Genomic DNA, 27,177 nt, shown 5'->3' with positions numbered 1-27,177 from the left:
AAATCAATTATGACATTTTGGTTAGACATAAAGAATGTGGACACTGCCAATGGTGCCAACTCACGATAGTGGGGATTCAGTCGAGGGCTCCAGGTTTAATTCATCCCATCAATTTGAGATCTAATACCATTTGCGATACATGTAATGTGGTATGTGTGATTCAATGTCCTTGTGACCTACTTTATGTTGAGAGAACATCCAGACCAGTGAAACAAGACTTACAGAACACAAATCTAGGATCTTAAAGCATGTCAGAACAGCACCTTTAGTTTCTCACTGGCTAGACAAAGGGCATAATATTAGTGATATGTGCTGGAGAATATTAGATAGAATAGAGATGGGGTGGGAGGGAGGTGACACTAAGAATCTGCTGAATTATAAGGATCAACAGTGGATTTATGTTCTTAACATTGTGTCTCCGGCGGGTTTAAATTTAGAAATAGACTGAGTGTCCTTAATTTGAGCTGATCCCTCCCCATGCTAGTGTTAGAGCAGTGATAGCTTTCCCTGGGTCATGTGCTTTATTTAAATACTGGTGAATCAAACAACCACCATCTTTGAGAGAGTCTAAACTATGTCGGAGAAAGATAATAAGGTAGGCTTTTATATGGATTTTAGCCAAAGCCATTCTGCAGAGCAGGCACAGTAACCTAGGTAGCAGATTCTGGAGGTTAGCCAAGGCTAGTGTTTGGTATGCCACATATAATGGAATAAACAAGAGTGGGCAAAGCAGGGAAGAATATAGTGTTATAAGAAGAGACTGCCTCATTGACAGACATGGATAACATAGTGGATGAGAGGAGAGATGAAACAGTGGTGGAGAGATACCTGCTGTACACCACCTTGGGTGAATCTCTTCATAAAGATGGTTAATAAATCTCAATAAATTAATAAAGAAAAAAAAGAAAGGGAGAGTAGCAGCCTGTCATCACCTCCACATAGATCCAGGCTTTTAACAAAAACATTTCCCTCTGCATCTAAATGAACTTCATTGCCCCTTGCAACAAGACTTTACAGCCTACTGTCTTAGCTTTTTTCTTTTTTAAACAACCCTCTTCCCTATTTGTGTCATAGATTAATAAAGATAATTATAGTATCTTACTATTTTAGTTTTATATTTATCATTGTTGTAACTTAGGCACCCTCGTGTTTGTTTCCCAGTTCCCTTTTCATAACTGATTTTAATTTAGGTTTCTGTACACTGCTTAGCTAATTTTATTTGCAGTACATTAAATAAATCTGAAATGTGACAGAGGGCAGCAATTGAAGTGGATTCTTCAGGGAAAAGCCAAGTCTCAATTAGAGCAAGAAAATGCAGAGTATGAGAAATAAAGAGCTTGTGAATGTAGGCAGGCTTGTTGGAGACAAAGTAGACATTCCATAGGTAACATGAGAAAGGAAGAAGAGGGAGAAGAATAGTAATAAGATTGGAGAGGTTGCAGGATCATGTGATGTCTACCTGAGCAGCAGCTCCTGACTCTGGCTCTGCCCTCAGATCTCAAACTACTTACATTTTTACATAAAAACAAAACTTAGAGTGGATAAACACCTTTGGTATCCTCTAGCCAGAGGCAAAGGCACAAGTTGGTGCATTTTTCGCTCAACATGCCTATCTGGACATTGTGGCCAGCCAAGGAGAAGAGCAGGACAGAGCCTACCAAGATGGCTTCTGAGACCATGTCACCTATCTTTACACTGCAAGAGGAAGCAGTATGAAAGCTTACCTGTAACTTATCTGTAGTGTTGAATGACAAGCTTGCTGAGCGCCAGGCCTCAATATATGACATCAAGGAAGACCTGAAGGGGCAAGTGAACAGGCTGTTACAGGTGAAGAACAGCAGGAAGATAGAACTGGGGTACTGGAGTTGTAGATACAGGAGCTTAAAGAACAGTGCAAGGGCATCAAGAAGAAACTGGAGAATCAAGAGAGTAGAGGGAGTTCCAATAACTTGTGGATGATGGGCCTCACTGAAAGTGTTCAAGTAAAGGAACTTTTGGATTTTGTTGAGTTCTGGTTCTCCAATAAGGTAGGCCTGAGGGCATAAAGGTAGAGCGCGTGTGCCAGGTGGGCCCCTGGAGAGAGGTTGGTGACAGCCCATGGCCGGTACTAGCCTATATCTTACATTTTGTAGAGAAGAAGACAATCATGCTAGTATACAGCAGTTCGCATCAGTTAGAGTACAAGAGCTCAAGGATCCTTCTTTTTAATGATTATTGTACTGGAGCTACATCAAGCAGGAGAGCACTTGTGCACTACTGCATGGAATTTCACAACAGAAGTATTAAATTTACTGTGCAGTTCCCCAAGAAAGTGCACATCACCAAGGCACATCAATAACAACTTATGCCACAGTTGAGGAGCGAAAGGCTTTATCGGTAGTCTGTCTTGACTGAAACTGGAACTACTATGCAGTGTGGGGGCAGAGAATGTTGGAGAGGACTAAGACATAAAACTGCTCTGGGAGAGGGCTGGATGTTACAGTATATGCCCTGAACAACTGGGGGGGGGGGGGGGGGGGGGGGAGGGGGAGGTTCAAATGTTTGTTATTGCCTTTCCTAAAAGTTTAACAGATAAGAGGCACCTGGGGTCAGGAGTGGTTTTGTTTCATGTCAGAGTATCTCTAGCCTCCAAAACAGTTCACAATTGATATATGATGCAGGGGATCATAGATGTGGTCTTCAGAGATTAATGCCTACTGGCTGGCTGGCTGTTTGGACCAACATTGTTGTGTACTTCTGAACTCTGACTGTACAATGAATTAGTCGGTTATAGGAGTGCATACTCCACCATGCACAATAGATCATCTATATTGCAAAATAGGCTGACAGCTGATGACTGGACAGTTCCCTTCACAAAACTGTACAAGAGAGAGGGGTTTGGTGTGGGGGAGGGCCTATGCATGATGTTTTTGTTAATTTAGATGTTGGGAATGGTGGGAGAGAAGGAGGGATTCGAGGGAAGATTTGGTTATGGTTGAGATGGATCTGGGATGTATGACTGTCATCAAAGCAAATTGGATGAGCTGCGTAAGTGTTGGAGAGTGGGGAACTTAGAGAATGCAAACTGTCTGTTGGAGGGGCTAGAGATGGAGGTTAGGGGTGATGAAGGGAGAGAGTAAGAAGGATGGTTGCTGGGGTGGACACCCCGGTTCATTCCTCAACAACCATTATCCTGTGGAGTTCAGCTGGGAGATCTGGCAGAAGAGGCTTGTAGCAGATAGATGCAGGAGGTATGCAAGAATGGAAGAAGGGGATTGACTAACAAAAGTATTATCTCTAAATGTAGCAGGGATCTACTTCTTCATTAAACTTACCAAATTGCTTACTTCTTTGAAAAGTGAAAGGGTGGACATTGCATTTTTGCAGGAGACTCGATTATAGGAGAACATGAAAAACTGCAAAGGAAATGGGTCAGAGAGGTAGTCTTTCCCTCTTAGAATGGACGGCAGAGGGGAATGGCAGTATACAATCTTCATTCCCTTCGACCTTCACGGTGCCTGACACACACCTACCTCATTCGACCGCAATACAACCTTGTATTTGTTATCAACCGACTGGTAAACGCCTTTACGGTACTATGTAAGCCACATTGAGCCTGCAAATAGGTGGGAAAATGTGGGGTACACATGTAACAAATAAATAAAATATTACTACACAAGAGGATGGTTCTGGAAACACACAAAAAATCATTCAAGATACTCAGGGCAGATGTGTGCTTCTGTTGGAGATGGTGTAGGGGAAGAAGGTGGCACCATGTAATGTTTATGCACCTAACACTTACAGCCACATGACCTTCTCTGAGGTTTTAGCCAAATTGACTGGATTAGATGATCATCCCATTATTCTAGCAGAGGACTTTGATACCACTAGTGATCTAAACATGGACTGTAAACCACAATGGGCAAGGAAGAAACAAGATTCAAGCAGGGGAGTGAATATCATAATGAGTGAACTGAGTCTAATAGATATATGGTGCACCTTGCACCCTGCAGATCAGGAGTTTATCTTTTACTCAGATCTTCACCTTTCTTTCTCACAGTTATCATTTTGTGGGGTCAAAATGTTCTAAGGAGGAAATACTCTCAGACCATTCGGCAGTTTGGGCTACCATGGAATGGCAAATGGAACAAGGAGATAAGTTGTGGAAAATGAACCCAAAACTGTACCTTTCCGGGAATACCTACAACAAGCATGGTGGGAGTATGAATTGGATATTGCTGTCTCAGGAGTCAGTGACACTGTCTGCTGGGAGACTTGAGCTTTGATATCAGTTTTAATATACATTATTGGACTCAGTATATTTATGTTATTGTGCATAGAATCTTGAGTTTTGACATTTTTATATGCATTAATATTCATTTTATTGTACATATATCATTCCTTTTGTGTATTTGTTTTATGCTATTTTTATACATATTTTAAGTAATACATTTTAATTGTTTTGTTCCTCGGTTTGTCAAGCCTTCCTCTGTTCCCACTTTTTTGTGTATCATTGCTTGTCCCGTGGGACTTTTCTGTTCAATTACCTTTTGGTTTCAGGGAGACTTCAAAAATCATCTGGAGGGGCAAGATCACAGTGTTCGTCGAAGGGAAGAGATAAAAACAAGACCAGCCTTTATTACTTCTGATAAAGAAACTACAACAATACAGATGCCATATATGCACTGAGCAAGAGGAGGTCCGGAAGTATATGTCAGTAAGGTGGAAACTAGATGAGTTACTAAGGAGCTCACTTTCGAAAGAGAAAAACGTCTAAAAAGTGGCATAAAGCAGCATTTGGACATTTTTCTTACAAAAACGTCCAAATCAATGTTTTCAAAACCAATTTTTATACGTTTTTCTATGAAGTTCATCAGAAGTGCATTCAAAACACAAGAGGGGCATGTCGGGGGGGGGGGGGGGGGTGTTAAAGGCGGGATTTTGGTGTTCCTAAGACTTGGACGTTTTACAGCCATAATGGAACAAAACAAAACCGTCCAGTACTAAAACTATGATGTTTTGAGCTAAACCTGTTTTTATAATGAAGAAGGCACAAAAGGGTGCCCTAAATGATCAGATGACCATTGGAGGGAATCAGGAGTAACCCCCCAATACCTCCCCAGTGGTCACTGACCCTCTCCCACCCCCCAAAAATGTGAATAAAAATTCCCAGCCTCTATGACAGCCTCAGATGTTAGAGCCAGGTCTGATAGAGCAGCATGCAGGTCCCTGGAGTAGTGTAGTGGTTAGTGCAGTGCATCATGGCGTGGGGAACTCTGGTTCCTATCTCCCTCTACCTGTCACATTTGTGGTGGAAGCTGTGAGCCTTTCAAAACTCACCAGAAACCCACTGTACCCACATATACAGTAGGTTCCCCCCTCACCCATAAGGGCTATTGTAGTGGTACACAGTTAGGGGTAGTGGGTTTTGGGGGGGCTCAGCAGACAAATTAAGGGAGCAACGGTGAGATGTGTATCTGGGAGCATGTTTTTGAAGTCCACTGCAGTGCCCTCTAGGGTGTCATATCGAAAATGCCCCTCCACATGAAAGAGCCCAGGTAAATATTAACCTATATAAATACAGTTCCCATCAATGAGGACATCAAGTGGGTAAACTGTTGGCAAATTTAGTGCACCCACCTCACAAACATTTTCACATAACTAAAATAAGGGGACTAGGAGGAGCTATATTTACAAGGGACAGTTAGATTCAGGACCAATTTGTAAAATTTTACAAAGATCTTTACAGTAAGAGGCCTTATCACATAGCAGAGCAGTACAGATTTTTCAAAAATTCGTACTTACCTGAGAGTTGTTAACACACCGATTTCAGTGATGAAAATCCAAAGTACTATTAAAAATTTAAAACTTGCAAAGTTACTGGGACCAGATGGACTTCGTTTGGAATTTTATAAAAGCTGAAGGAGAAGATAGGGCCTTCACTGGCGGCAGTGTGTGTGGGGATGTCTTGGCTAAAATGATACTTGATCTAGCCCAGAGCCATGCATATGCCATGCTGTTTCCTAAACCTGGGAGAGACTTAGAGCTTGTTGGTTACTGTCCTATTTCACTATTAAACCAATATATGAAAATCATAATGGCCATTTTGACTAAGCAGCTTAGCAAAGTTATCCCACCATTAGTTCACAAAGATCAGATTGGGTTTGTCTTGGGGAGGTAGGCGTCCATTATGAAAGCAGTAAACAGCACGGCAGGAGGGGAGAGTCATCAAGGACGAAGCAATCATAGCCTTGATGCTAAAAAGGCTTTTGATAAGATTACATGGAGATACCTTTTTTGGATACTTGAGTAAGTGGGGCTTTTTCATGAATGGGTTAGAATACTGTACAGTTACTGGTGAATAAGACACCCACTTCATCACTTCAATTAGAAAGGGGTATGAGACAAGGGTGTCCCTAATCACCCCTCATGTTTATTCTATCTCTGTAACCACTAGCTGCCAAAATCAGATAGGACTCAGCAATACAGAGAATTGTAGTGGGTACCACGGAGCACTGTATTAGAATGTTTGCTGATAATTGATTTATGTCAAAGAGGCCACGACAGAAAAAAAGAACAGTAACCCTTGTAGATGCACAGAAGAAGCAGTCACAACAAGGGTGACAAAGGAAAGGGCAGCAGACAATGTCCAAAATAACACCTCTGTTGAAACATCCAGAGACTCAACACGAGTCGTGTTTTGGCCTAACAAGGCCTTCCTCAGGAGTCTTTGATTAGATGTATGTTGATATAAAGCTACGTCTAAAATATTACTGGTAATATCCAAAATCTTGTTGCTTTCTTCCAATAAACACTTCGTAGAATGTTGGACTCTTAGGAGTTCAAATTTGAAAAAAATGGCCAGCCACACAATGCTGATATTAATTGGAATGATCCAGCAATTTGGGCTTTTATCTGGTTTACGTATAAACTTTGGAAAGTCAGCTTCTAACAGTGTCTCATCCATGTGTTTTACAGATAGCATAGGATTTTCCCTTAAAATGGGTGGAGGGGGGACTTAAATACCTAGGGAAACATCTAAGTGCAGAGTCTGGCAGGGTGTATCAGAGAAATGTTATTGATAAATTAATGGACATTCTAAAGTTGTCCAATAAATGGAAGGACCTCCCTTGTCTCTGGCTGGGTAGCTTTGGTCAAAATGGTGATGTTGCCAAAATTGTTCTGTCCCCTTCAGATGTTGCCTATATGGGTCAAAAAGGAGGGAGGAGACCTTTTATAAGAGTGTTACTAGTACTTTTATGAGGAGAGCAAAACAGCCTAGAATAGGATATGGGAAACTGACACACAGTTGAGGTAAAGGAGGGCTACGTTTACCAGATTTCTGGCAATATAATGTAATTACTCTAATGCAATGGGTGCATAAATTATTTATGGATCAAACAGAACTCTCTCTTGTGAGTATCTTCCAAACCTGGTCTAGCCCTTATGCCCTTCTGCTTTCATATAAATGACAAAGTGGCAGGGAGGCAGCTCAGGAGAGAAATTTAAGTTCCTTGCCTCCTTGAGGAAGGTATGGTGGATATGGAGAGGGGTAATGTGCAGTCTCAGAAATTACACTTTCATTTTGCTGCTGAATAACCTGGAATTTATACCTGGGATAGGGCATCCAAAACTGTAGACATGGGGGTGATTAGGGCAATATCTAAGGCATTGGGAGGATGGAGTGTTTCCTACTTTTGAACATATTAAACAATGCTGGAATGAACCAAATTCTCATTTCTATCTATAGCTGCAAAATTAAACATAAGCCCAAGAGAAGCTTTGCCTACGGCCTCAGGGATGTTCTTTCTCAGGGCTGGACAAATTGTTCTTGCAGATTCCAAAGAGGCTAAATAAAGTATTGACTTGGTACAAATTGAAAAGAGGATATTGGGGGGGAGGGGGGCATTTATCTTAAATATCTGGCTGAGACATGGTCTAATGATAAAGGAGACATGAGGCACTATGTTGCTTGCCACTCCACACTGCTGGGGTATTAGGGCTGCCCTCACAATTTATCAGCAGTGACTAACAGTAGCACTGAAGCCATCCCTTTAACACCATGGGTTCTCCAGTCCCCCGATCATGGCCCTTTATGCCCTTATCCCTTGGTCATACATGTTGCCTTCACCATCAAGTCCATTCAAGGCAGTGCAAGGACTCTTGTTGCCAATTCCATCTTTTTCACTGTCCAAAAATAACAACGTCTCTAGAACATGATCATAACAGTACTCAAATTTCAACAAACAGTAGCATCCTTTTTTTTATTGCAAAGGGTGCAAACCCTCCTTGCTGCACTACCTTATGCTATTGGCCTCTTCGCACAGATAAATCTTCCACTATCTAATGCTTGAGCTGGTCCAGGAATTGCCGGGCTTCCTTCTCGTTCTGAAAACACACAACTCCTCCATTGTGGCACACATGAAGCTTGGCAGGGAGCAGCAAGGTAAACACCAGCTTCTGCCAATGGAGCTCAGCACATATTGGCACGATTTTCTTGCTGTTCATCATGACTTGAGCTGAATCATCATTGAACATCAATAGTTTTATTTAGCATCACATTCCAGTTCTCTCATCCTCAAGTAAACCCTCATAATGCACTCCTTATCTGCTCAATTTAAAAATTCTTGTCATAACAGATCACAGTCTAACATCCTGCTCCCATTGCAGGCCCAGCTGATGCACACACTCACACATGACAGTGGCCTGCTCACTAACCACTCTTAATTTCACAAATATAGCCACCAATTCCAGGTCCTTAACTATCTAAAGCAGGCCAATTAGTTGAATATTGTTGAGCCTGCTATGATTTTTTTTGATCCTCAAGGTGCTCGATGAGCCTGACATTTTCTGTCTGTAGCTGTGCAGCCTGCTTTACCAGGTGCGTCAGTGTGTCCTGCGCCGAGAGCCTTTGCTCTGCCTCTTCAGTTTGCCGTGCATGCAAGTCAAATTTCTCCCAGATTTCCTTCAGCACCCAACTGCAGCTTGTTTAATTTATCTTCCAGTGCTAACACTGTTTTAGAGACCACCTGCATCAGAATCGCTGATACTCATTCTCCACTTTTACATTTCTCTCTCACCAACCTCAGTGTCTTTGTTGACATTCTGCAGCTCTACCACTCTTACAATGTTGTACTCGCTGCTGGGTTACACGAGACAACTACCTTCACCTGTTTACATGTAGGGGATCATAAAAGAAGTCTTAATTCGTGGGATCAGATCAGAGCTTTATCGTTGGTGCTCATAATAGCTGGATTTTACTCATTTGAATCAGTTAGGTGTTAGAGCCAGTGCTTATCTTGTTCCATATATTCAGCATTGATACTCAGATAAAGTAATGGTGCTGAATATACATTTATTTATTTAGATTTTGCTCATACTTTTTTCAGTAGTAGCTCAAGGTGAGTTACATTCAGGTACTCCGGATATTTCTCTGTCCCAGGAGAGCTCACAATTTAAGTTTGTACCTGAGGCAATGGAGGGTTAAGTGACTTGCCCAAGATCACAAGGAGCAGCAGTGGGATTTGAACCAGCCACTCCTCCTCTGCTGAGCATGACCACTCCAGCACTATGTGGATAAATTTATGTCAGCTATTAAACAGGCCTGAATCTATCCAGACAGAGATAATATCATCACTATTCAGATAGTTCCAGTTCTTCCTCCATTCCTCCTCTGACCAGCTTCTTTTTATCCAGTCCATTTACCCCCTTCTTTAGTAAGTTGCGCGACAATGCCGAAACAGCCCATTCAAAGTGAATGGGCTGTGTCGGCATTAATGCACAGCAGCTGCTAACGCGGCTTAGTAAACAGGTGGGCTAGTGATTTAAGTGGCAGGATAACTTTCCAAATATCCAGATGGTGGGAGTTATACATTGAGAACAGGAGAGTAGAGGGTAACACACTGAGGCATATTTTCAAAGCACTTTGGGAGGCTAAGTTCCATAGGTTTCTATGGAACTTTGGGAGGCTAAGTGCTTTGAAAATATGCCTCTTACTGTCTTCCACATGGGGAGTGTCATACAAACGGTTCTTTATTAAGGCACCAACAAAAGACCCAACACAAGGCTGTGTTTTGGCGGTGATGCCCACCTGCCTCAGGGGTCGTATACAGTACTTTCAGAGTCTGCAAAGATACATGTTGTGCGTCAGGTATAATGGCTATATATGAGCCAAATTGAGCACCAACAGCCATCAATAAGCACCAAAGACTCGCTCCAGTGGTATTTTGGTGATTATCTATGGCTGACGATGCTCAATTTGGCTCATATATAGCCCCTTTATCCAAAGCACAGCATGTATCTTTGCAGACTCAGAGAACACTGTATACAACCCCTGAGGTAGGTGGGCATCACGCCGAAACCTGGCCTTGTGCCGGGTCTTTTCTTGGTGCCTTAATAGGCAACCATTTGTATGACACTCCCCGTGTGGAAGTCAGTCTGCTACCCTCTACTGTTGTCTTTTGGATCTATGTAGAGGCTTTTTCCTGCTTGTCTGCAGATTTTGAGAGTTATACATTGGCAACCCAGTAGTCAACGCAATACTCCTTTGAATATTGGCCCAAATGTGTTTTGAGACTGAAGCAGAAAAACTCTGTAAAGGAAAAACTTATGAGGGTCCCAGAAAACAGCAAGGCAAACGATCTGCAAAATCCAACGTGGAAAATGAGCCAGCAGATCAGTATGACATCGAAAATATTTGATTGAAGATACCGTATATGAGACAATTGCCCGACACAGGCCGTGTTTCGCCCAATGAAGGGCTGCGTCAGGGGCTACAATAAACAAACATATCACGGCTTGCTGGCTCATTTTCCACAAGGAAAAACTTATTTCAGTCAGTGTAAGCTTAGATCAAACTCCTAGTATATTTAGTAGAATTCAACCTGTTCCTGAAATAGTTTTGATGTATTTTAAAACTTCTAGGAAAGTTTCTAGGATTTCACAGAATCTGATGCTTCTAGATGCCAGATCAATTAAGGGAAAATTTTCTTGATTAAAAACATTTATCCATAACAGACCTGGCTGGATGAACAGCTCTATTCTTCTCAGGTTTTTTTGGACTAGCCAAACTCTTTTAAAGTGAAAGAGGGGCTGCTTTCATTTATCCAATTCCGCATTTTTAGGTATAACTTGTCTGGAATGTTTTTACATTTGGGGAGCGTGCCAGGTGCCCTTGACCTGGATTGGCCACTGTCGGTGACAGGATGCTGGGCTAGATGGACCTTTGGTCTTTCCCAGTATGGCACTACTTATGTACTTATGTACTATATCAGTAGTTCAGTATTTAATACCACCAAATTTGGGGTTTTCAATGCATGTTCATAAAGATTGGGAAGCAAAAATGTTTTGCAATCTATTCAATCAAGAGTCCAGTGCAACAGAGAAACATTAGGCTGATTTGATACTCTGCTAGTTCTTCCTCAGCCTTATAATTGTGGGGATTTCAATGTCTACGTAAATGAAAATCCAGAACAAGAGAGTCAACTATTTCATTTCAACATTATCAGCCATGGACCTTTCTTAGAAATGTTCAGATAACTCACACGGCTAGGCATATCCTAGATCTAGTCTTTCAAGTCATGATAATGGAGGGTGAATGATTTGTCTGTAACACCAGAACCATGTGCTCTCTGGCATGCCAACTGCCTTACAACCCCATCTGTTCAATAGCATAGAGTTTGCCTAGGAAAGTCAATACTAGAGCTACAATAAGTATGAATAGCTTTTTTAATGTTCTCGGACGTATTTCTGCAGATGGGATATAGAACAATATCGTACCTGGCATTTGTAGGGAATTTGATTAAATAGGTTGTCGCTTATCAACTGAATGACTTTCTTGATGAATACTACGTTCTGCTTGCAGGTAAGTCTGGCTCCTGAGCTGGACACAGCACATAGATTGCACTTCTTCATGTTTGATTTTTTTTTTTAAGTAGGAGTTTACATAAACGTCATGATTGTGTAATTGTTTTTCTCGACCTGTCTGCAGAATTTGCTACTGTAGGAGGAAGGAGCTCTCAGAATTGGTTTCCTTTCTTTTTCTATTTCTTTGTAGAAAATGTTTTTAATAAACAATAGAGAGGTTTCAAATCAGTTAAGTGTTAGTATATAGCAGCACATTTACACATATGCATTTTTTAGAAAGGGTCAAGGGTATGTGTTCAAAACAGAGGAACAGATAAAGGTAAAAGGAGAAAAGAAGAATATAACCTTCATTTTCAGTGTCAATTGTTCATAATATGTGAACAGTAAGTATCCAACAGCGCACAGAATTTTAAATGGGATGATAGATTGTGATGTTTTAGGGCTATAGATGCTTCATATTGTTTGATTACACAAATATAACTCCACCATTCTGTGAAATTTAACTTGAGTGGAGGAGTAGCCTGGTGGTTAGTGCAGTGGACTTTGATCTTGGGGAACTGAGCTCAATTCCCACTGCAGCTACTTGTGACTCTGGGCAAGTCACTTAACTCTCCATTGCCCCTGGTACAAAATAAGTACCTGAATATATGTAAACCGCTTTGAATGTAGTTGCAAAAACCAGGGCCGCCGAGAGAGGGGGCAGGGGGGACAAAATTCCCCAGGCTCAGGCCTCCAGGGGGGGCCCGGTGCCGGTGTCAGGCTGCTGGCGCTGCAGTCCCCGGTCTCACCTGCCTGCCTCCTTGGCTCCGGGCCCCCTGCATTTGAAGCAGCAGTCGCAGTTCTCCTCTTCTGGCCTTCCCTCCCTGTGTCCCACCCTTGCAGAAACTGGAAGTTACATCAGACAAGGGCGGGACACAGGGAGGGAAGGCCAAAAGAGAGGAGATCTGCGACTGCCGCTTTGATTGCAGGTGAGACCGGGGACTGCTGCGGTGGGGGGAGTGATGGGGGCGACAGCGGTGAGGGGGCGGAGGCGAGGCAGGGCGCCCTTAGATCTGGTGACTAAGCTGAAGGAGGTTGGCAGGATCTAACTCTCACTGGTGGCCTTTGGGATTCTGCTGGTCTCATCCTTTGTGGAAGAGGGAAGGTCAAGGGAAGGGCTCTGTGTTAACACAGAAGTGTATTGCTGCTGCCTCAGATTTTTTGAATTCTTCCTGGGAGCGGGACTATGTCCTGCACCTTGATGATTGTAGAAATCTTTTTGCCTTTGGGCAAAATGACAAAAGCTTCAACACATCTGTAAATGATCATCTGTTTAAATAAATGAACTAGTTCTGTCATGAAAAAAAAAAAAAAAAAAAAAAAAACCCTGGCCCTGGCAAAAACCTCAGAAAGATGGTATATCAAGTCCCATTTCCCTTTCCAATTGCAAAAAATGAGGTAGAGGGCAAGTGCTAACATGGCATTAAGGTTACTAATGTGCACTGAAAAATGGCCTGCGCTGGTGTAGACACATGTATTGGACGCCTGCAGGTCCATTTTTCAGCGCACCTGCAAAAAAGACCTTTTTTTTATCTTTTGGCTGAAAAAGGACATGCAGCAAAATAAAAATTGGCACGTGTCCATTTTGGGCCTGAGACCTCACTGCCACCCATTGACTTAACGGTAAAGTCTCAAGCGTTAACCGGGCAGTAAACATCAACGCGCATACACTGCCGATGAGCCTGCCAAATAAGGGAGGCACCCTTTTTTTAGAATGTGTGTTAGAATCTGTGCATGGGAGTTTAGCATACTGTTCTAATGCATAGCGTATTACATGTGCCATAAAATATAAATAAATAAAAAGGAGAAACTCCAGTCCTCACGAACACATAAACACCAGCAAAAAGGAGTGAGGAAACAAAAAATGAGGAAGCCAAAGCTGAGTGATAGCGTGCCTTCGTCAGGAGCCCTTAACGTACACAGGACACTATCAGGCTCATTTTCGAAAAAGATGGACGTCCATCTTTCAACATAAATTGGAACATGGGCGTCCATTTCCCAGGGACTTCCAAATTGGTATAATTGAAACCTGATTTTGGGCGTCTCCAACTGCAGTCCTTCAGAAAGACGGCCAAATCTCAAGGAGGCAGGCCAGGGGTGTGTTCAAGGGGGGACTTGGGCGTTCCTAAGACATGGACGTCTTTCAGCGATAATGGAACAACACAAAGACGTCCAAGACTAAAACTTAGACGTTTTGAGCTAGACCTGTTTTTATAATGAATAGCTGCAGTGGGAATTGAACCCACTTCCTCAGGATCAAGGTCTGCTGCACTAACCACTAGGCTACTCCTCTACTCCACACAAGTGGTGCCCCAAATGACCACTGGAGGGACTCGGGGATCACCTCCCCTTACTCTCCCAAATCACAAAACATTTTTCCAAACAGCACTTTCAAAAGGAAAAGATAGATTTTTTTTTTTTTGTAGAAAATGAATGACCTTTTCTGTTCTGATTTTGGACATTTTACAAAAAATATCCAAATTCAGACTTAGATGTAATTTCCAAAAATGCCCTTTCTGTATTTGACTTGCCCAAAGTCTCAAGGAGCAGCAGTGGGAATTGAACCCACGTTGCCAGGATCAAAGCCTACTGCACTAACCATTAAGCCACTCCTCCTCTATTTTGGATGTCTTGCATTTGGACGTTTTTCTTTTTCAAAAATGGACCAAAAACAAGGCCGTCCAAATCACAGGACGTCCTTGGTATTTTCGAAAAGAAAGATGGACGTCCATCTTTTTTCAAAAATGACCTTCTCCCCGCCTCCGAATTTGGACCTCTTTGTAAAACGTCCAAATTCCGACTTAGACGTTTCTTTCGAAAATGCCCCTCTATGTGTAGCAGTCATAAAGTTGACAAATGTAAATCACATCAAGCTGAACTTTACAGAGCAAACACATGCAAACAAACCGACTCCATTTTGCTGGTGGTTATTATGTCTGCCCCAGAGTGCAGTGTGTGTGTTTTACATTTAGAGTTTCTCCATTTCTGTGACCTTATCCATCAGTATTGATGTTTTTACCTTTTTTTCACTGGCTGCTTACATTACTGTTTTGGTATTTTCTCTGTGTTCTTTTGTAGGATGCTGGTCTCGTGTTGGAGACCCACTGGAGTGTGATAGTGATGAGTGTGTGGTAACAAACACCCCATCGTTGATCCAGAATGGCACGTATCGTTTCTGCTGCTGTAGCACTGACATGTGCAATGTTAACTTCACTGAGAACTTTCCACCACCTGATCCTACTGCCACCATGCCATACAGTAAGTTAGACCCTCTCATCATTGAGACTTGCAACGCTCTGTGTAATCTGAAAAACTGAAGCTTATATTTCACTTTGTTCCACCTTTGTACGAATAAATGTATCTAAAATGATAGTGGGGATGGGACGACTTCCCTATGAAGAAAGACTAAGCAGGCTAGGGCTTTTCAGCTTGGAGAAGAGACGGCTGAGGGGAGACATGATAGAGGTATATAAAATAATGAGTGGAGTGGAACAGGTGGATGTGAAGCGTCTGTTCACGCTTTCCAAAAATACTAGGACTAGGGGGCATGCAATGAAACTACAGTGTAGTAAATTTAAAACAAATCGGAGAAAAGTTTTCTTCACCCAACGCGTAATTAAACTCTGGAATTCATTGCCGGAGAACGTGGTGAAGGCGGTTCGTTTGGCAGAGTTTAAAAAGGGGTTAGACGGTTTCCTAAAGGACAAGTCTATAAACCACTACTAAATGGACTTGGGAAAAATCCACAATTCCAGGAATAACATGTATAGAATGTTGTACGTTTGGGAAGCTCGCCAGGTGTCCTTGGACTTGATTGGCCGCTGTCGTGGACAGGATGCTGGGCTCGATGGACCCTTGGTCTTTTCCCAGTGTGGCATTACTTATGTACTTATGTTTATACATTGGCATCTTAATTTGCAAAAGTCAAGGGTTGCTTGGAGATAGAATTTTATTAAAAGCATTTACAGTCTATAAAACTGAAATGTTGTACTTACAGTAGCTGCCAGTGTGAGAGGTTTTCTATTTCTGTTGCTCTAATGTATTGAAAGAGTACTGTAAAATGCTGTATAATGTTGACATAGCTAAAAAATTAAGACCTCTCTTTCTGAGATGTCATTATGGTTATACAAATGGGGAAATAAAAAAACTAGGGGAGATCTTATTTTGAAAAAAAAATGCATTGCAGCCAATTCAGGCTCACATGGCTGGGTCATATCTTCTACTTATAGGAGAGATAGGCAGAATTCTCCAAGCTGCATAACCAGTTTGTCTTTTTCAAGTATGGTGGTTCTGTCTGCATGGGAGAGATAGGTGTCAGCTGTAGAAGCTGTGATCAACCTTCCATTCAATAAGGGCCCCCTTTACCAAGCTGCGATAAAGGGGGGCTTATGGTGGCATCGGCGCATGGAATTGCCGCACACCGAGGCCCTCTTTTACCACAGCAGGTAAAAGGTTGTTTTCGACCAAAAAAAAAGAAAGAAATGGCCCTGCGCTAATCACAGAGATTGGCACGTGACCGTTTCCAGGGGGAGCCCTTACCATCACCTAAACAGGCGGCGGCGGTAAGGGTTTCTCCCGGAAATGGCCACGTGTCAATCCCTGTGATTAGAGCAGGGTCAGGCAGTGATTACCACTGGGTAAGCCCCTGCGCTACAAACATTTTAAAATTTTTAGTTGCGCCAGAAATGACATGTGCTGGGGGTGGGAAATACCACCGGAATCCTGCAGTAGCCTGGTGGTAGTCCTGATTTGGCACACAGCAAAGTGGTAGTATGCGTATCGCCGCTTTGTGAAAGGGGCCCTAAGATTGCAAATTGAAAAGGCAGGATTCAACCTGGTATGCCAGATGTTTTTAAATTTTGTCGTTTTTCACTTATGTCATGTAAACATATCTAATATTAATTTAGGTAAATATGTAAATATCCGTAAGTCTCCAGAAATGCATTAATAATATGTTTCATTTGCATCCGTTTCATCAAATTCAGAATAAAAATTCAATTTTTAGAAATAATGGGGTGCTTGTTCTAAGTTTCAACCAGCTATCAGTTATGATCATGGCTAGCTTTGAAGCATCCTTCATCACATTCTTTTCCTTTCTAGCTTTGCAGCATCAAGAAATAAGAGGGGGAGTCATTCCTTTATTCCTCCAGTGATTATCTGGTCATTTAGGGCACTTGTTTGTGGATTATTCGTTCTAAAAACAGGTCTAGCTCCAAACGTCTTAGTTTTAGTCCTTGAAGTTTTTGTTTTGTTCCTTTGTGGTTGAAAAACGTCCAAGTAGCAAAAGGAGAGGGTCGAAAAGTACACAAACCAAGATAACAAAGAAAGCACAAAAGATCCCTTAACACTGAAACAATGGAGAATCCTTTAATGCAATAGACCTAATACGGGCCGTGTTTCGGCACAGAAGAACGCCTGCCAGAGGTTTGTTGGAAGCCATTATTGCTTGGTCTGTTCTGCTTCATACCCTGATGCAGTGTGGTTAGAAGGACCATTTTTTATTTTATTTACCATTGCGGAGTATATTATTAGACCTCTCTGAGGCAGGCGTTCTGTGTCAAAACATGGCCTGTGTCGGGTATATTGCATTAAAGGATTCTCCATTGTTCCAGTCTTGAAGCCTCTTTTTGTGCTTTCTTTGTTGAAAAACGTCCAATTCTTTGGAACACCCAAATCCTGCCCTTAACATGCCCTGACATTCCCTCTTGAGATTTGAACGCACTGCAGGTGAACAGCATAGAAAACCATCTGAAAAATGAGTTTCGATTTGTGAGAAAAAGGTCCAAATGTTGCTTTATGCCACTTTTTAGATGTTTTTTCCTCTTTTGAAAATATACTTATTTCTTATGGTTTTCAGATTTATATACATTGTGTGAAATGGGGGTCTAACCCCATGCATTAAAGCAAATATGATTGTTCAAATAGTAAATAAGCAATCTGTTTAGTATGTTGTTAATTAAAATGTTCCATTTAATTTCCAGTTATAAACGAACTGTTCTTTTAAAACCCTATCTACAACTTCTGGCTTTACTAACGAGCATTTATTAACATATCTTACAAACAGATTTTTTTTAAATGTGGCAAATAGATTTTTTTAAAGGATACTAATTAGGCAAAAACTGTAGGCATATTGTACCAGGTCGAATTGGAGGATGCATAAAGCATATCAAATAAAGTGAAGGAGGCTTTTATTTTCTGGGTTTTTTTTTTTTTAAATCAGATTCAGAATGCGATGATTCATAAGTTCCAAGGTCTGGAGCTTGTTGACTAATTTGATGTGCTGTAAGGGAATTGAAGGTAGAAAGCTTTTTCCTTACTTTGCCAGATTACATGAGTTTGACAACCTGCAGAATATTTCTTTCCTCTTTCTCAGCTATTACTACAGGAGCCTTCCTACCACCCACTGCTTCTGAAATTCTTCTCCCACCTGTTACTGCTGCAGCTTTTGAGCTATCCAATATCACGGGAACTATTCTCAAATGTATTAAGTTTGTACAGCCCAATGTAATAGACTGCAGTAATAATTTACTTCCGGTGTGCTGCTGATTTTCAATGCACTATGTAATATTTCCCTGGTCCAAGGAAGGGGTCAAAGATCCTACTTTTCTCACTCCTGTCACCTTTGAAATGGTGGTGGTTCTGCTGATGTTATGACAGCTTATTCTCCACTGGAAATTTTCAAAAGCCAAGTTCTCATATGTGCTTTCCCTATAAATATTGCATAGAGAAAAAGTATCTACAGCGATCTATGATGATTAGTAGGGGGAAACATCCAAGTTTCTTGTAGAGTGTACACTACAGAACTGGAGAAGTAAGATTTATATTGAGATTCTGTCTAATCCTATATGGAATCCAGATTTAATGCACATCTAAAAGGATGCATTGAATGAAAATCATAATGGTTTTACTGGGTGAGTGATCTGGTTCAGGGGTTTCTTTATGCATAGGACGACCCTGGGACTTTCTTGTAGTATCTTATACTGGGCTGTCCCTCCTTCCCTTCCAAAGAGGCATAATAAGGCCCTACCGCTTATCTTCCCACCACTATAGTCAAGTATGTCCCTTTCCATTTCCTTCACCCTAATCCCCATAGCATCTTCCCTTTCCTTCCCACCTTTCCCTCCCCCTGCAGTGTCCAGCATTTGCCTTCCCCTCACAAACCCTTCAGGTGGCCAGCATCTGCCCCCTTCCTTTCCCCCTCCTGGGCCTGCCTTTGCTACTGCCCTATTTCTGTCCGAGCAGCAAGAAGCACAGGTAAAACAGCATAAGTCTGTGCTCAGTCCTGCTCCCCCCCCCCCCCCACTCCCTCCCCCACCCCGGATGCATAATTCCTGTTAGATGGGGGGGGGGGGGGCAGAATGTGGCAGGACTTGAGCACAGACCTGTACAGAAAAGCCTACCATTGGGCTCAGAGCAGCTTTATAATGCTGCTTTTCTTCTGTGCTTGACTGCTGCCCCACCCCCACCCCATTCTGCCACCATAGGTAGACACCTTAATCTGCCTAGTGGCAGAGTTCACTCTTCTATTATTGCTAACTTAAAGATTGGTTGGAGGGTGGGGGATAGAGGAGGGTTGGTGGCTATGATATTTTGAAGACTTTTTTACCTGTGTACGTATTGCTCAAATTGGACTATTGATAATCTAGTCTATGCGGGTGTTCTGGATTATCACCTAAAATGCCTTAGACATTGCAGAATGTAGGTCATTTTTTTATGTCACACTCATAAGTATGATCATGTCTGGCCACTATTGGTTTTTCTCCGCCCGTTACCTTTAGGTTTCGATACAAAATATTGCTTCTGACTTTTAAAGCCATCAATGAACGTTCTTTCGGATATTTGGCTTTCTTGTTACCTCATATATTCCATCGCTTGCACTTCAGTCCTTTGATACATAGTAACATAGTAGGTGACGGCAGAAAAAGACCTGCACGGTCCATCCAGTTTGCTCAACAAGATAAACTCACATGTGCTACTTTTTGTGTATACCTTACCTTGATTTGTACCTGTCCTTTTCCGGGCACAGACCGTATAAGTCTGCCCAGCACTATCCCAGCCTCCCAAACACCAGCCCCGCCTCCCACCACCAGTTCTGGCACAGACCATATAAGTCTGCCCAGCACTATCCCCGCCTCCCAACCACCAGTCCCGCCTCCCACCACCGGCTCTGGCATAGACAGTATAAATCTGCCCAGCACCATCTCCGCCTCCCGCCACCAGCTCTGCCACCCAATCTCGGCTAAGCTCCTTAGGATCCATTCCTTCTGAACAGGATTCCTTTATGTTTATCCCACGCATGTTTGAATTCCGTTACCGTTTTCGTTTCCACCACCTCCCGCGGGAGGGCATTCCAAGCATCCACTACTCTCTCCGTGAAAAAATACTTCCTGACATTTTTCTTGAGTCTGCCCCCCTTCAATCTCATTTCATGTCCTCTCGTTCTACTGCCTTCGCCTCTCCAGAAAAGGTTCGTTTGCAGATTAATACCTTTCAAATATTTGAATGTCTGTATCATATCACCCTGTTTCTCCTTTCCTCCAGAGTATACATGTTCAGGTCCGCAAGTCTCTCCTCATACGTCTTGTAACGCAAATCCCATACCATTCTCGTAGCTTTTCTTTGCACCGCTTCAATTCTTTTTACATCCTTAACAAGATACGGCCTCCAAAACTGAACACAATACTCCAGGTGGGGCCTCACCAACGACTTATACAGGGGCATCAACACCCCCTTTCTTCTGCTGGTCACACCTCTCTCTATACAGCCTAACAACCTTCTAGCTACGGCCACCGCCTTGTCACACTGTTTCGTCACCTTCAAATCCTCAGATTCTATCACCCCAAGATCCCTCTCCCCATCCGTACCTATCAGACTCTCCCTGCCTAACACATATGTCTCCCGTGGATTTTTACTCCCTAAGTGCATCACTTTGCATTTCTTCGCATTGAATTTTAATTGCCAAACCTTAGACCATTCTTCTAGCTTCCGTAGGTCCTTTTTCATGTTTTCCACTCCCTCCGGGGTGTCTACTCTGTTACAGATCTTAGTATCATCCGCAAATAGGCAAACTTTACCTTCTAACCCTTCGGCAATGTCACTCACAAATATATTGAACAGAATCGGCCCCAGTACTGATCTTTGAGGCACTCCACTACTCACCTTTCCCTCCTCCGAGCGAATTCCATTCACCACCACCCTCTGGTGTCTGTCCGTCAACCAGTTCCTAATCCAGTTTACCACTTCGGGTCCTATCTTCAGCCTATCCAGTTTATTTAAAAGCCTCCTGTGGGGAACCGTGTCAAAAGCTTTGCTGAAATCTAAGTAGATTACGTCCATAGCTCGTCCCTGATTCAGTTCTCCTGTCTCCCAATCAAAAAATTCAATGAGATTCGTTTGGCACGATTTCCCTTTGGTAAAACCATGTTGTCTGGGATCTTGCAACTTATTGGCTTCCAGGAAATTCACTATCCTTTCCTTCAGCATCGCTTCCATTACTTTTCCAATAACCGAAGTGAGGCTTACCGGCCTGTAGTTTCCAGCTTCTTCCCTATCACCACTTTTGTGAAGAGGGACCACATCCGCCGTTCTCCAATCCCTCGGAACCTCTCCTGTCTGCAAGGATATATTAAACAAATCTTTAAGAGGACCCGCCAGAACCTCTCTGAGCTCCCTCAATATCCTAGGGTGGATCCCATCCGGTCCCATGGCTTTGTCCACCTTTAGCTTTTCAAGTTGTTCATACACACTCTCTTCCGTGAACGGTGCTCTATCCACTTCAATCTCATTTGTACTTTTTCCAGTCCATCGCGGTCCTTCTCCAGGATTTTCTTCTGTGAAAACAGAACAGAAGTATCTATTTAGCAAATTAGCTTTTTCTTCATCATTATCCACATAGCGGTTTGCAGTATCTTTAGTCTCACAATTCCCTTTTTAGTCATTCTCCTTTCACTAATATACCTGAAGAAAATTTTGCCACCCCTCCTTACGTTTCTAGCCATTTGTTCTTCCATTTGCGCTTTCGCCAAACGTATCTCTCTCTTGGCTTCTTTCAGTTTCGTCCGGTATTCCTCCTCGTGTTCCTTTTCTTGAGATTTTTTTGTATTTCTGGAACGCCAACTCTTTAGCCTTTATTTTCTCAGCCACTTGCTTGGAGAACCATATCGGTTTCCTTTTTCTCTTGCTTTTATTTACTTTCCTTACATAAAGGTTCGTGGCCCTATTTATAGCTTCTTTCAGCCTGGACTACTGTCCTTCCACTTCTTGTATTTCCTCCCATCCCATTAGCTCCTTCCTCAGGTATTCCCCCATTTTTACTAAAGTCAGCATGCTTGAAATCCAGGACTTTGAGTTTTGAGTGGCCACCCTCCTCTTCAGCCGTCATATCAAACCAAACCGTTTGATGGTCACTTCTGCCCAGGTGGGCACCCACTCGGACATTTGACACATTATCCCCATTTGTGAGTACCAGATCTAGCGTCGCTCCCTCCCTCGTGGGTTCCGTCACCATTTGTCTGAGCAAAGCACTTTGAAAAGCATTCACGATCTCTCTACTTCTTTCCGATTCCGCAGACGGAACCTTCCAATCTACATCTGGCAGATTGAAATCTCCCAACAACAGCACCTCTCTTTTCTTCCCCAACCTTTGAATATCAGCGATCAGATCTTTATCTAGTTCCTCTAATTGTGTCGGGGGTCTGTAGACAACACCCACGTGGACAGAGGTTCTATCCTCTCTTTTTAAGGTGATCCATATCGCTTCTTCCTTTCCCCAGTTCCCAGTCATTTCAGTCGCTGTGATATCATTTCTCACATACAGAGCTACTCCTCCACCTTTACGCCCCTCTCTATCCTTCCTAAAAAGATTATAGCCTGGTATGTTTGCATCCCATTCATGGGAACCATTGAGCCATGTCTCTGTGATTGCAACTATGTCCAAGTCTGCCTCCAACATCAGGGCTTGATGATCACCATCTGGTTCTCACTTCCCCATTTTTGGTGCAGCTTGAGTGGACACATAAGAGTGCTTTTGATTTTTGACACCATATTTATGGAATAATCTCCCAAAGCCTTTAAGAGAGGGGAATCTTTTTTATCATTGTGTGTGAATGCTTGAATTCTCTCCTATCCAACATTGTAGTTTCTTTCCTGTTTTTGATATTTGATTTGTAAATTGCTTTGATTTACATTAAAATAATGGTGGTATATCAAGAAAAAATAACCTAACCTTTAATGCCACAGACTTTGCAGCATTTTCAAATGCATTATTTACCAAAGGCAAACTCTTATTATAAAACCTGTCTGATATGGACTAATGAGCCAGGCATTATATGTATACGTTTTGCCAAATTTTCATACCAGAGTTTTTATCAGATACAAGATAGGTTCCAAACAGTCTTTTTCCTGTTTTATAGATAAAGTGAGAGTTTCAACGAAACTCCAGAGGTTTGGAACGTGAAGATAGTTCCAGACAGACTTTTATGGTCTTTGTTCCGCAAGTGACAAGACGGATTTGGATAGGCTGGAGTAGGCTTTGACGGCAACTCCAGTAGTTAGAACATAAGGACAAAGCCGGGCAGACTTCTTTGATCTATGTCCCAGAAACACCAAAGAAAAACCATGATCAAGTAAATTAAATCAACAATGAACGTGATATTAATCTTGAATTGATAATGAATGTGACTGTTGAGCAGACTGGGTGGACCGTTCAGGTCTTTATCTGCCGTCACTTGCTATGTTACTATGTAATGATAAGCTCTGACCTCGAAACAAGTTGCTTAAATAACGAACTCAATGGCAACATTTTTTTATAAATGTCCAGGGAGCCAGGATATTTGTGATATTTTCAGTATCTGCTATTATTTCTCTTGCTGTAATTTCAAGGCACCTTCATCTATGCCTTACTTATGACAAATTCCTATTTAGTGACCAAACTGAAAAATAGCATTAAAAGTAGTGGAAACCTGGTTACATTTGAGTTAGAAATAGGGTGTTCTTTTATAGAAAAACTGATAAATCATAAATTATGATAAATGAGCTGCATAAACTCATTGGTTTCATTGCCTTGTATGTTTCTAAGCACACTGTCCTTCTACCATATCGCTTACAAAAATGTTAAAAAGAATTGAACCAACATCTAATCTGTACAGCACACCACTGGTAAATGCCCTTTTCCTTTGTCACCTTCTACTCAACCAGTTTCTAACACAGTCAATTTAGGACCCATACCAAGGGTTCTTAGTTTATAAGTTGCCTGGGAGGAACCTTGCCAAAAGCTTTGCTGAAATTTAAAGTACATCACATCTAGTTCTCTCTCCCAATCTAACTTTCTCGTCACCTGTCATAGATTCATCTCAAAAGACCTACCTCTAGTAAAACCATGCTGCCCCAGATCCTGCTTTCTGTTGGATTCCAGAAGCCATACTCATCTCTGTTTTAGAAGCGTTCACAATTTTTTGAGACCTGTCTGAAAATAAAGACCAATTAAATACTTTTCCTGCCATTCTGATCTGTGCATGCCTAGTTAGCAAAATATCATGATTTAAGTTATCGAAGGTGTCTGTTATTTCCAAAAATATTAGCACAAAGATAGGACCACATCAAATTTACATCAATATTTGATAGTAATTTTATTTTGTTATATTTGTACCCCGCGCTTTCCCACACATGGTAGGCTCAATGCGGCTTACATGGGGCGATGGAGGGTTAAGTGACTTACCCAGAGTCACAAAGAGTTGCCTGTGCCTGAAGTGGGAAGCGAACTCAGTTCCTCCGTTCCCTAGGACCAAAGTCCACCACCCTAACCACTAGGCCACTCTTCCACTCAGTGCAGTATACACATCAGAATCCCCATTGATAAAGATCAAACATGTCATGCTCAACAATAAACTTAATTGATTCAAACCTATTTTTCAAGATTCTTGGCTAGTGCTGGCAAAGAAGATATCAGGCAGTAACTAGCTGGATCATTATGGCTTAAAGTATTCTTTTCAGTATCAGATGATGCACACTAGTCATCTTTAAGGCATGAGTAACCACACCACTGGTTAAAGAAGCATTAACTAATTGAGCCACACTAAGACAAATCTTGCCCTTCAGCATCTTCAACACAACTAGGCTGCAAAGGCAAAAGAACATCTATTTGATTTTAAAGATGATAAAATTACCATAATTTCAGTATCAGAGACTTGATTAAATTCTTTCTAGATATAAGCAGGGCATGCCATGTAAAGAATTTGGCAATGGAGATACAGTATATCAAAGCATTTACAAAGATCTGTCTCTTTCTTTTGAAAGAATTCCACATAATCTTTACTTTTCAAAACAAGAACTAATCATTGAGTTCCTTGAGCTGTTAGAAAATGGACTGTAGTATACAATTCATGCAGGTGATTAAAGGCCATTTTAATTTTTGTCTTATAAAAATCTGTCCTAGATGCATTAATTTCATTAGTATAATTTTTAAACAGGTCTTTGTAATGATCTAATATGCCTGGAAATGGGGATTTTCTCGAGTCTCTCTCAGCTTTGTAAAAAGTGTGCTTATACTTGCACAACACCACTGTGAACCAGGGAACCACACAGTCTTGTCAAATGACAATGGATTTAAAAGGAGCCATATTATTTATAGAAATTAGGCAGCCATACCTCTTTTAATTTTTCAGAATCTATTTTATCCCTTATCTGTTTAAGGCAGTGGTTCCCAAACCTGATCCTGGAGGCACCCCCAGCCAGTCAGGTTTTCAGGATATCCATAATAAATATTCATGATAGATTTGCATGCAGTGAATGCAGTGGATGCAAATCTCTCTCATGAGTATTCATTGCGGATATCATGGAAACCTGACTGGCTGGGGTGCTTCCAATTTAAGAGAAAATTATGGGAGTTAAAACTACAAGGCAAATGTAAATCAGACTGTAATCTATAATGATCTGACAGTAAAAATTAGATCTAGCGTATGGCCAGTATTTCAAGTTGGGCCCTAAACAATCTGCACTACACTTAATGCCTCCATAGAAAATAAAAATTGTTGATGTGGTATAAAGAGGAATCTGATCCAAATGTAAGTTAAAATAGTGTGATGTACATTAAAGTCAATGTTCTAAGATAAAAACTCTACTACTTTTAGGAAATCAGTAGTCCAGAAAATCATAATAAAAGACCTTCTAATTTGTCACTATGCAAAGATGGTCAGTGATGCATTTTTTTAAAACATTTGTTTTATGAGATCACCACTACCCTTGTTGGTAAAACCACAGTGTAATTCCCAGACATAATTCTTAGGGCGAATTGATTTAGTAACACTGCATCAGAGTCCAGCAACCCAGGCCCCAGGATTCATTTACACCAAGATATCAATGATAGAGTCACAAAGTCAAATATTAATGAACTATGAAACATGCGTTAACCAGCATGAAAGAGAGTTGCTTAACAGCATGATGTTGAGCAAGGGATTCCATGGGGAAAACTTAAGATGTCTCAGCGGGAAATAGATAGATTACCATAATGAACATGGCCTGTTAAAACATGAATAGAAAATACTATAAAACATAAGACACATTAGCTTAAGTCCCCAGAAGTTCATGCTTGCCCCCTCTGGTGCTAATAAAAACACAACCCCCTTGCATGCTTGCAGCACAAAGGTAGATGCACAGTTCAATAAATTTCACTTGCATTTCTAAATACGCATCATGTTATGGAGCTCATTTTCAAAGCACATAGACTTACAAAGTTGCATAGAGGCACATTTTCAATATGATGTCTAAGTTGGACTTTGGAAGTTTTGCGCTAAAAATCCCAAATCTGAATAAGAAATTTAGCCTTTTTCAAAAAAGCAGTATGTCTATCTTTTTTTTTTTAATACCGCATGTAACATCTTTTTGTGCTTTGTGTGTTTATCCTTTTGGACCATTTTTGAAAAAAAAAGTACAAGTGAAAACCATAGAAATTACTATGTAGGAGGAGCCAGCATTTTTAGTGGACTCATCACACAGACATCCCAGTGAGGAACCCTAGGGGGCACTGCTGTAGACTTCCAGGTACACATCTCACTGTTGCTCCCTTATCTTGTCTCCTGAGCCTTACACTGCCCCTAACTGTATACCACTACAATAGCCCTTATGGGTGAATGGGTCAACTAAATGTTAGTACAGTAGGGCTTTGGGGGGCTGACACTTTCCACCACAAGTGTAACAGATAGAGGTCAACATGGGCCTCAGTCCTCTTCTCAACAGTGCAGTGCACTGACCGCTATACTACTCCAGGGTCCTGCTTGTTGCTCTAATAGATCTTGCCAT

General features: G+C 41.7%; 1 protein-coding gene across 1 annotated transcript in view; it reads left to right on the top strand.

Moving 5' to 3' along the window:
- The window catches only part of BMPR2 (bone morphogenetic protein receptor type 2), a 346,911-nt gene that overhangs the window by 181,933 nt on the left and 137,801 nt on the right, over window positions 1-27,177 (top strand). Inside the window, 1 exon segment of the mRNA XM_030209147.1 lies at window positions 14,962-15,141. Coding sequence (XP_030065007.1) covers window positions 14,962-15,141 — 180 coding nt within the window.

Source organism: Microcaecilia unicolor, chromosome 7 (genome assembly GCF_901765095.1).
Source record: "Microcaecilia unicolor chromosome 7, aMicUni1.1, whole genome shotgun sequence".
Lineage (NCBI taxonomy): Eukaryota > Metazoa > Chordata > Amphibia > Gymnophiona > Siphonopidae > Microcaecilia > Microcaecilia unicolor.
Note: the sequence above shows the minus strand (reverse complement) of the source record. Positions and strands in the feature narration are given on the sequence as shown.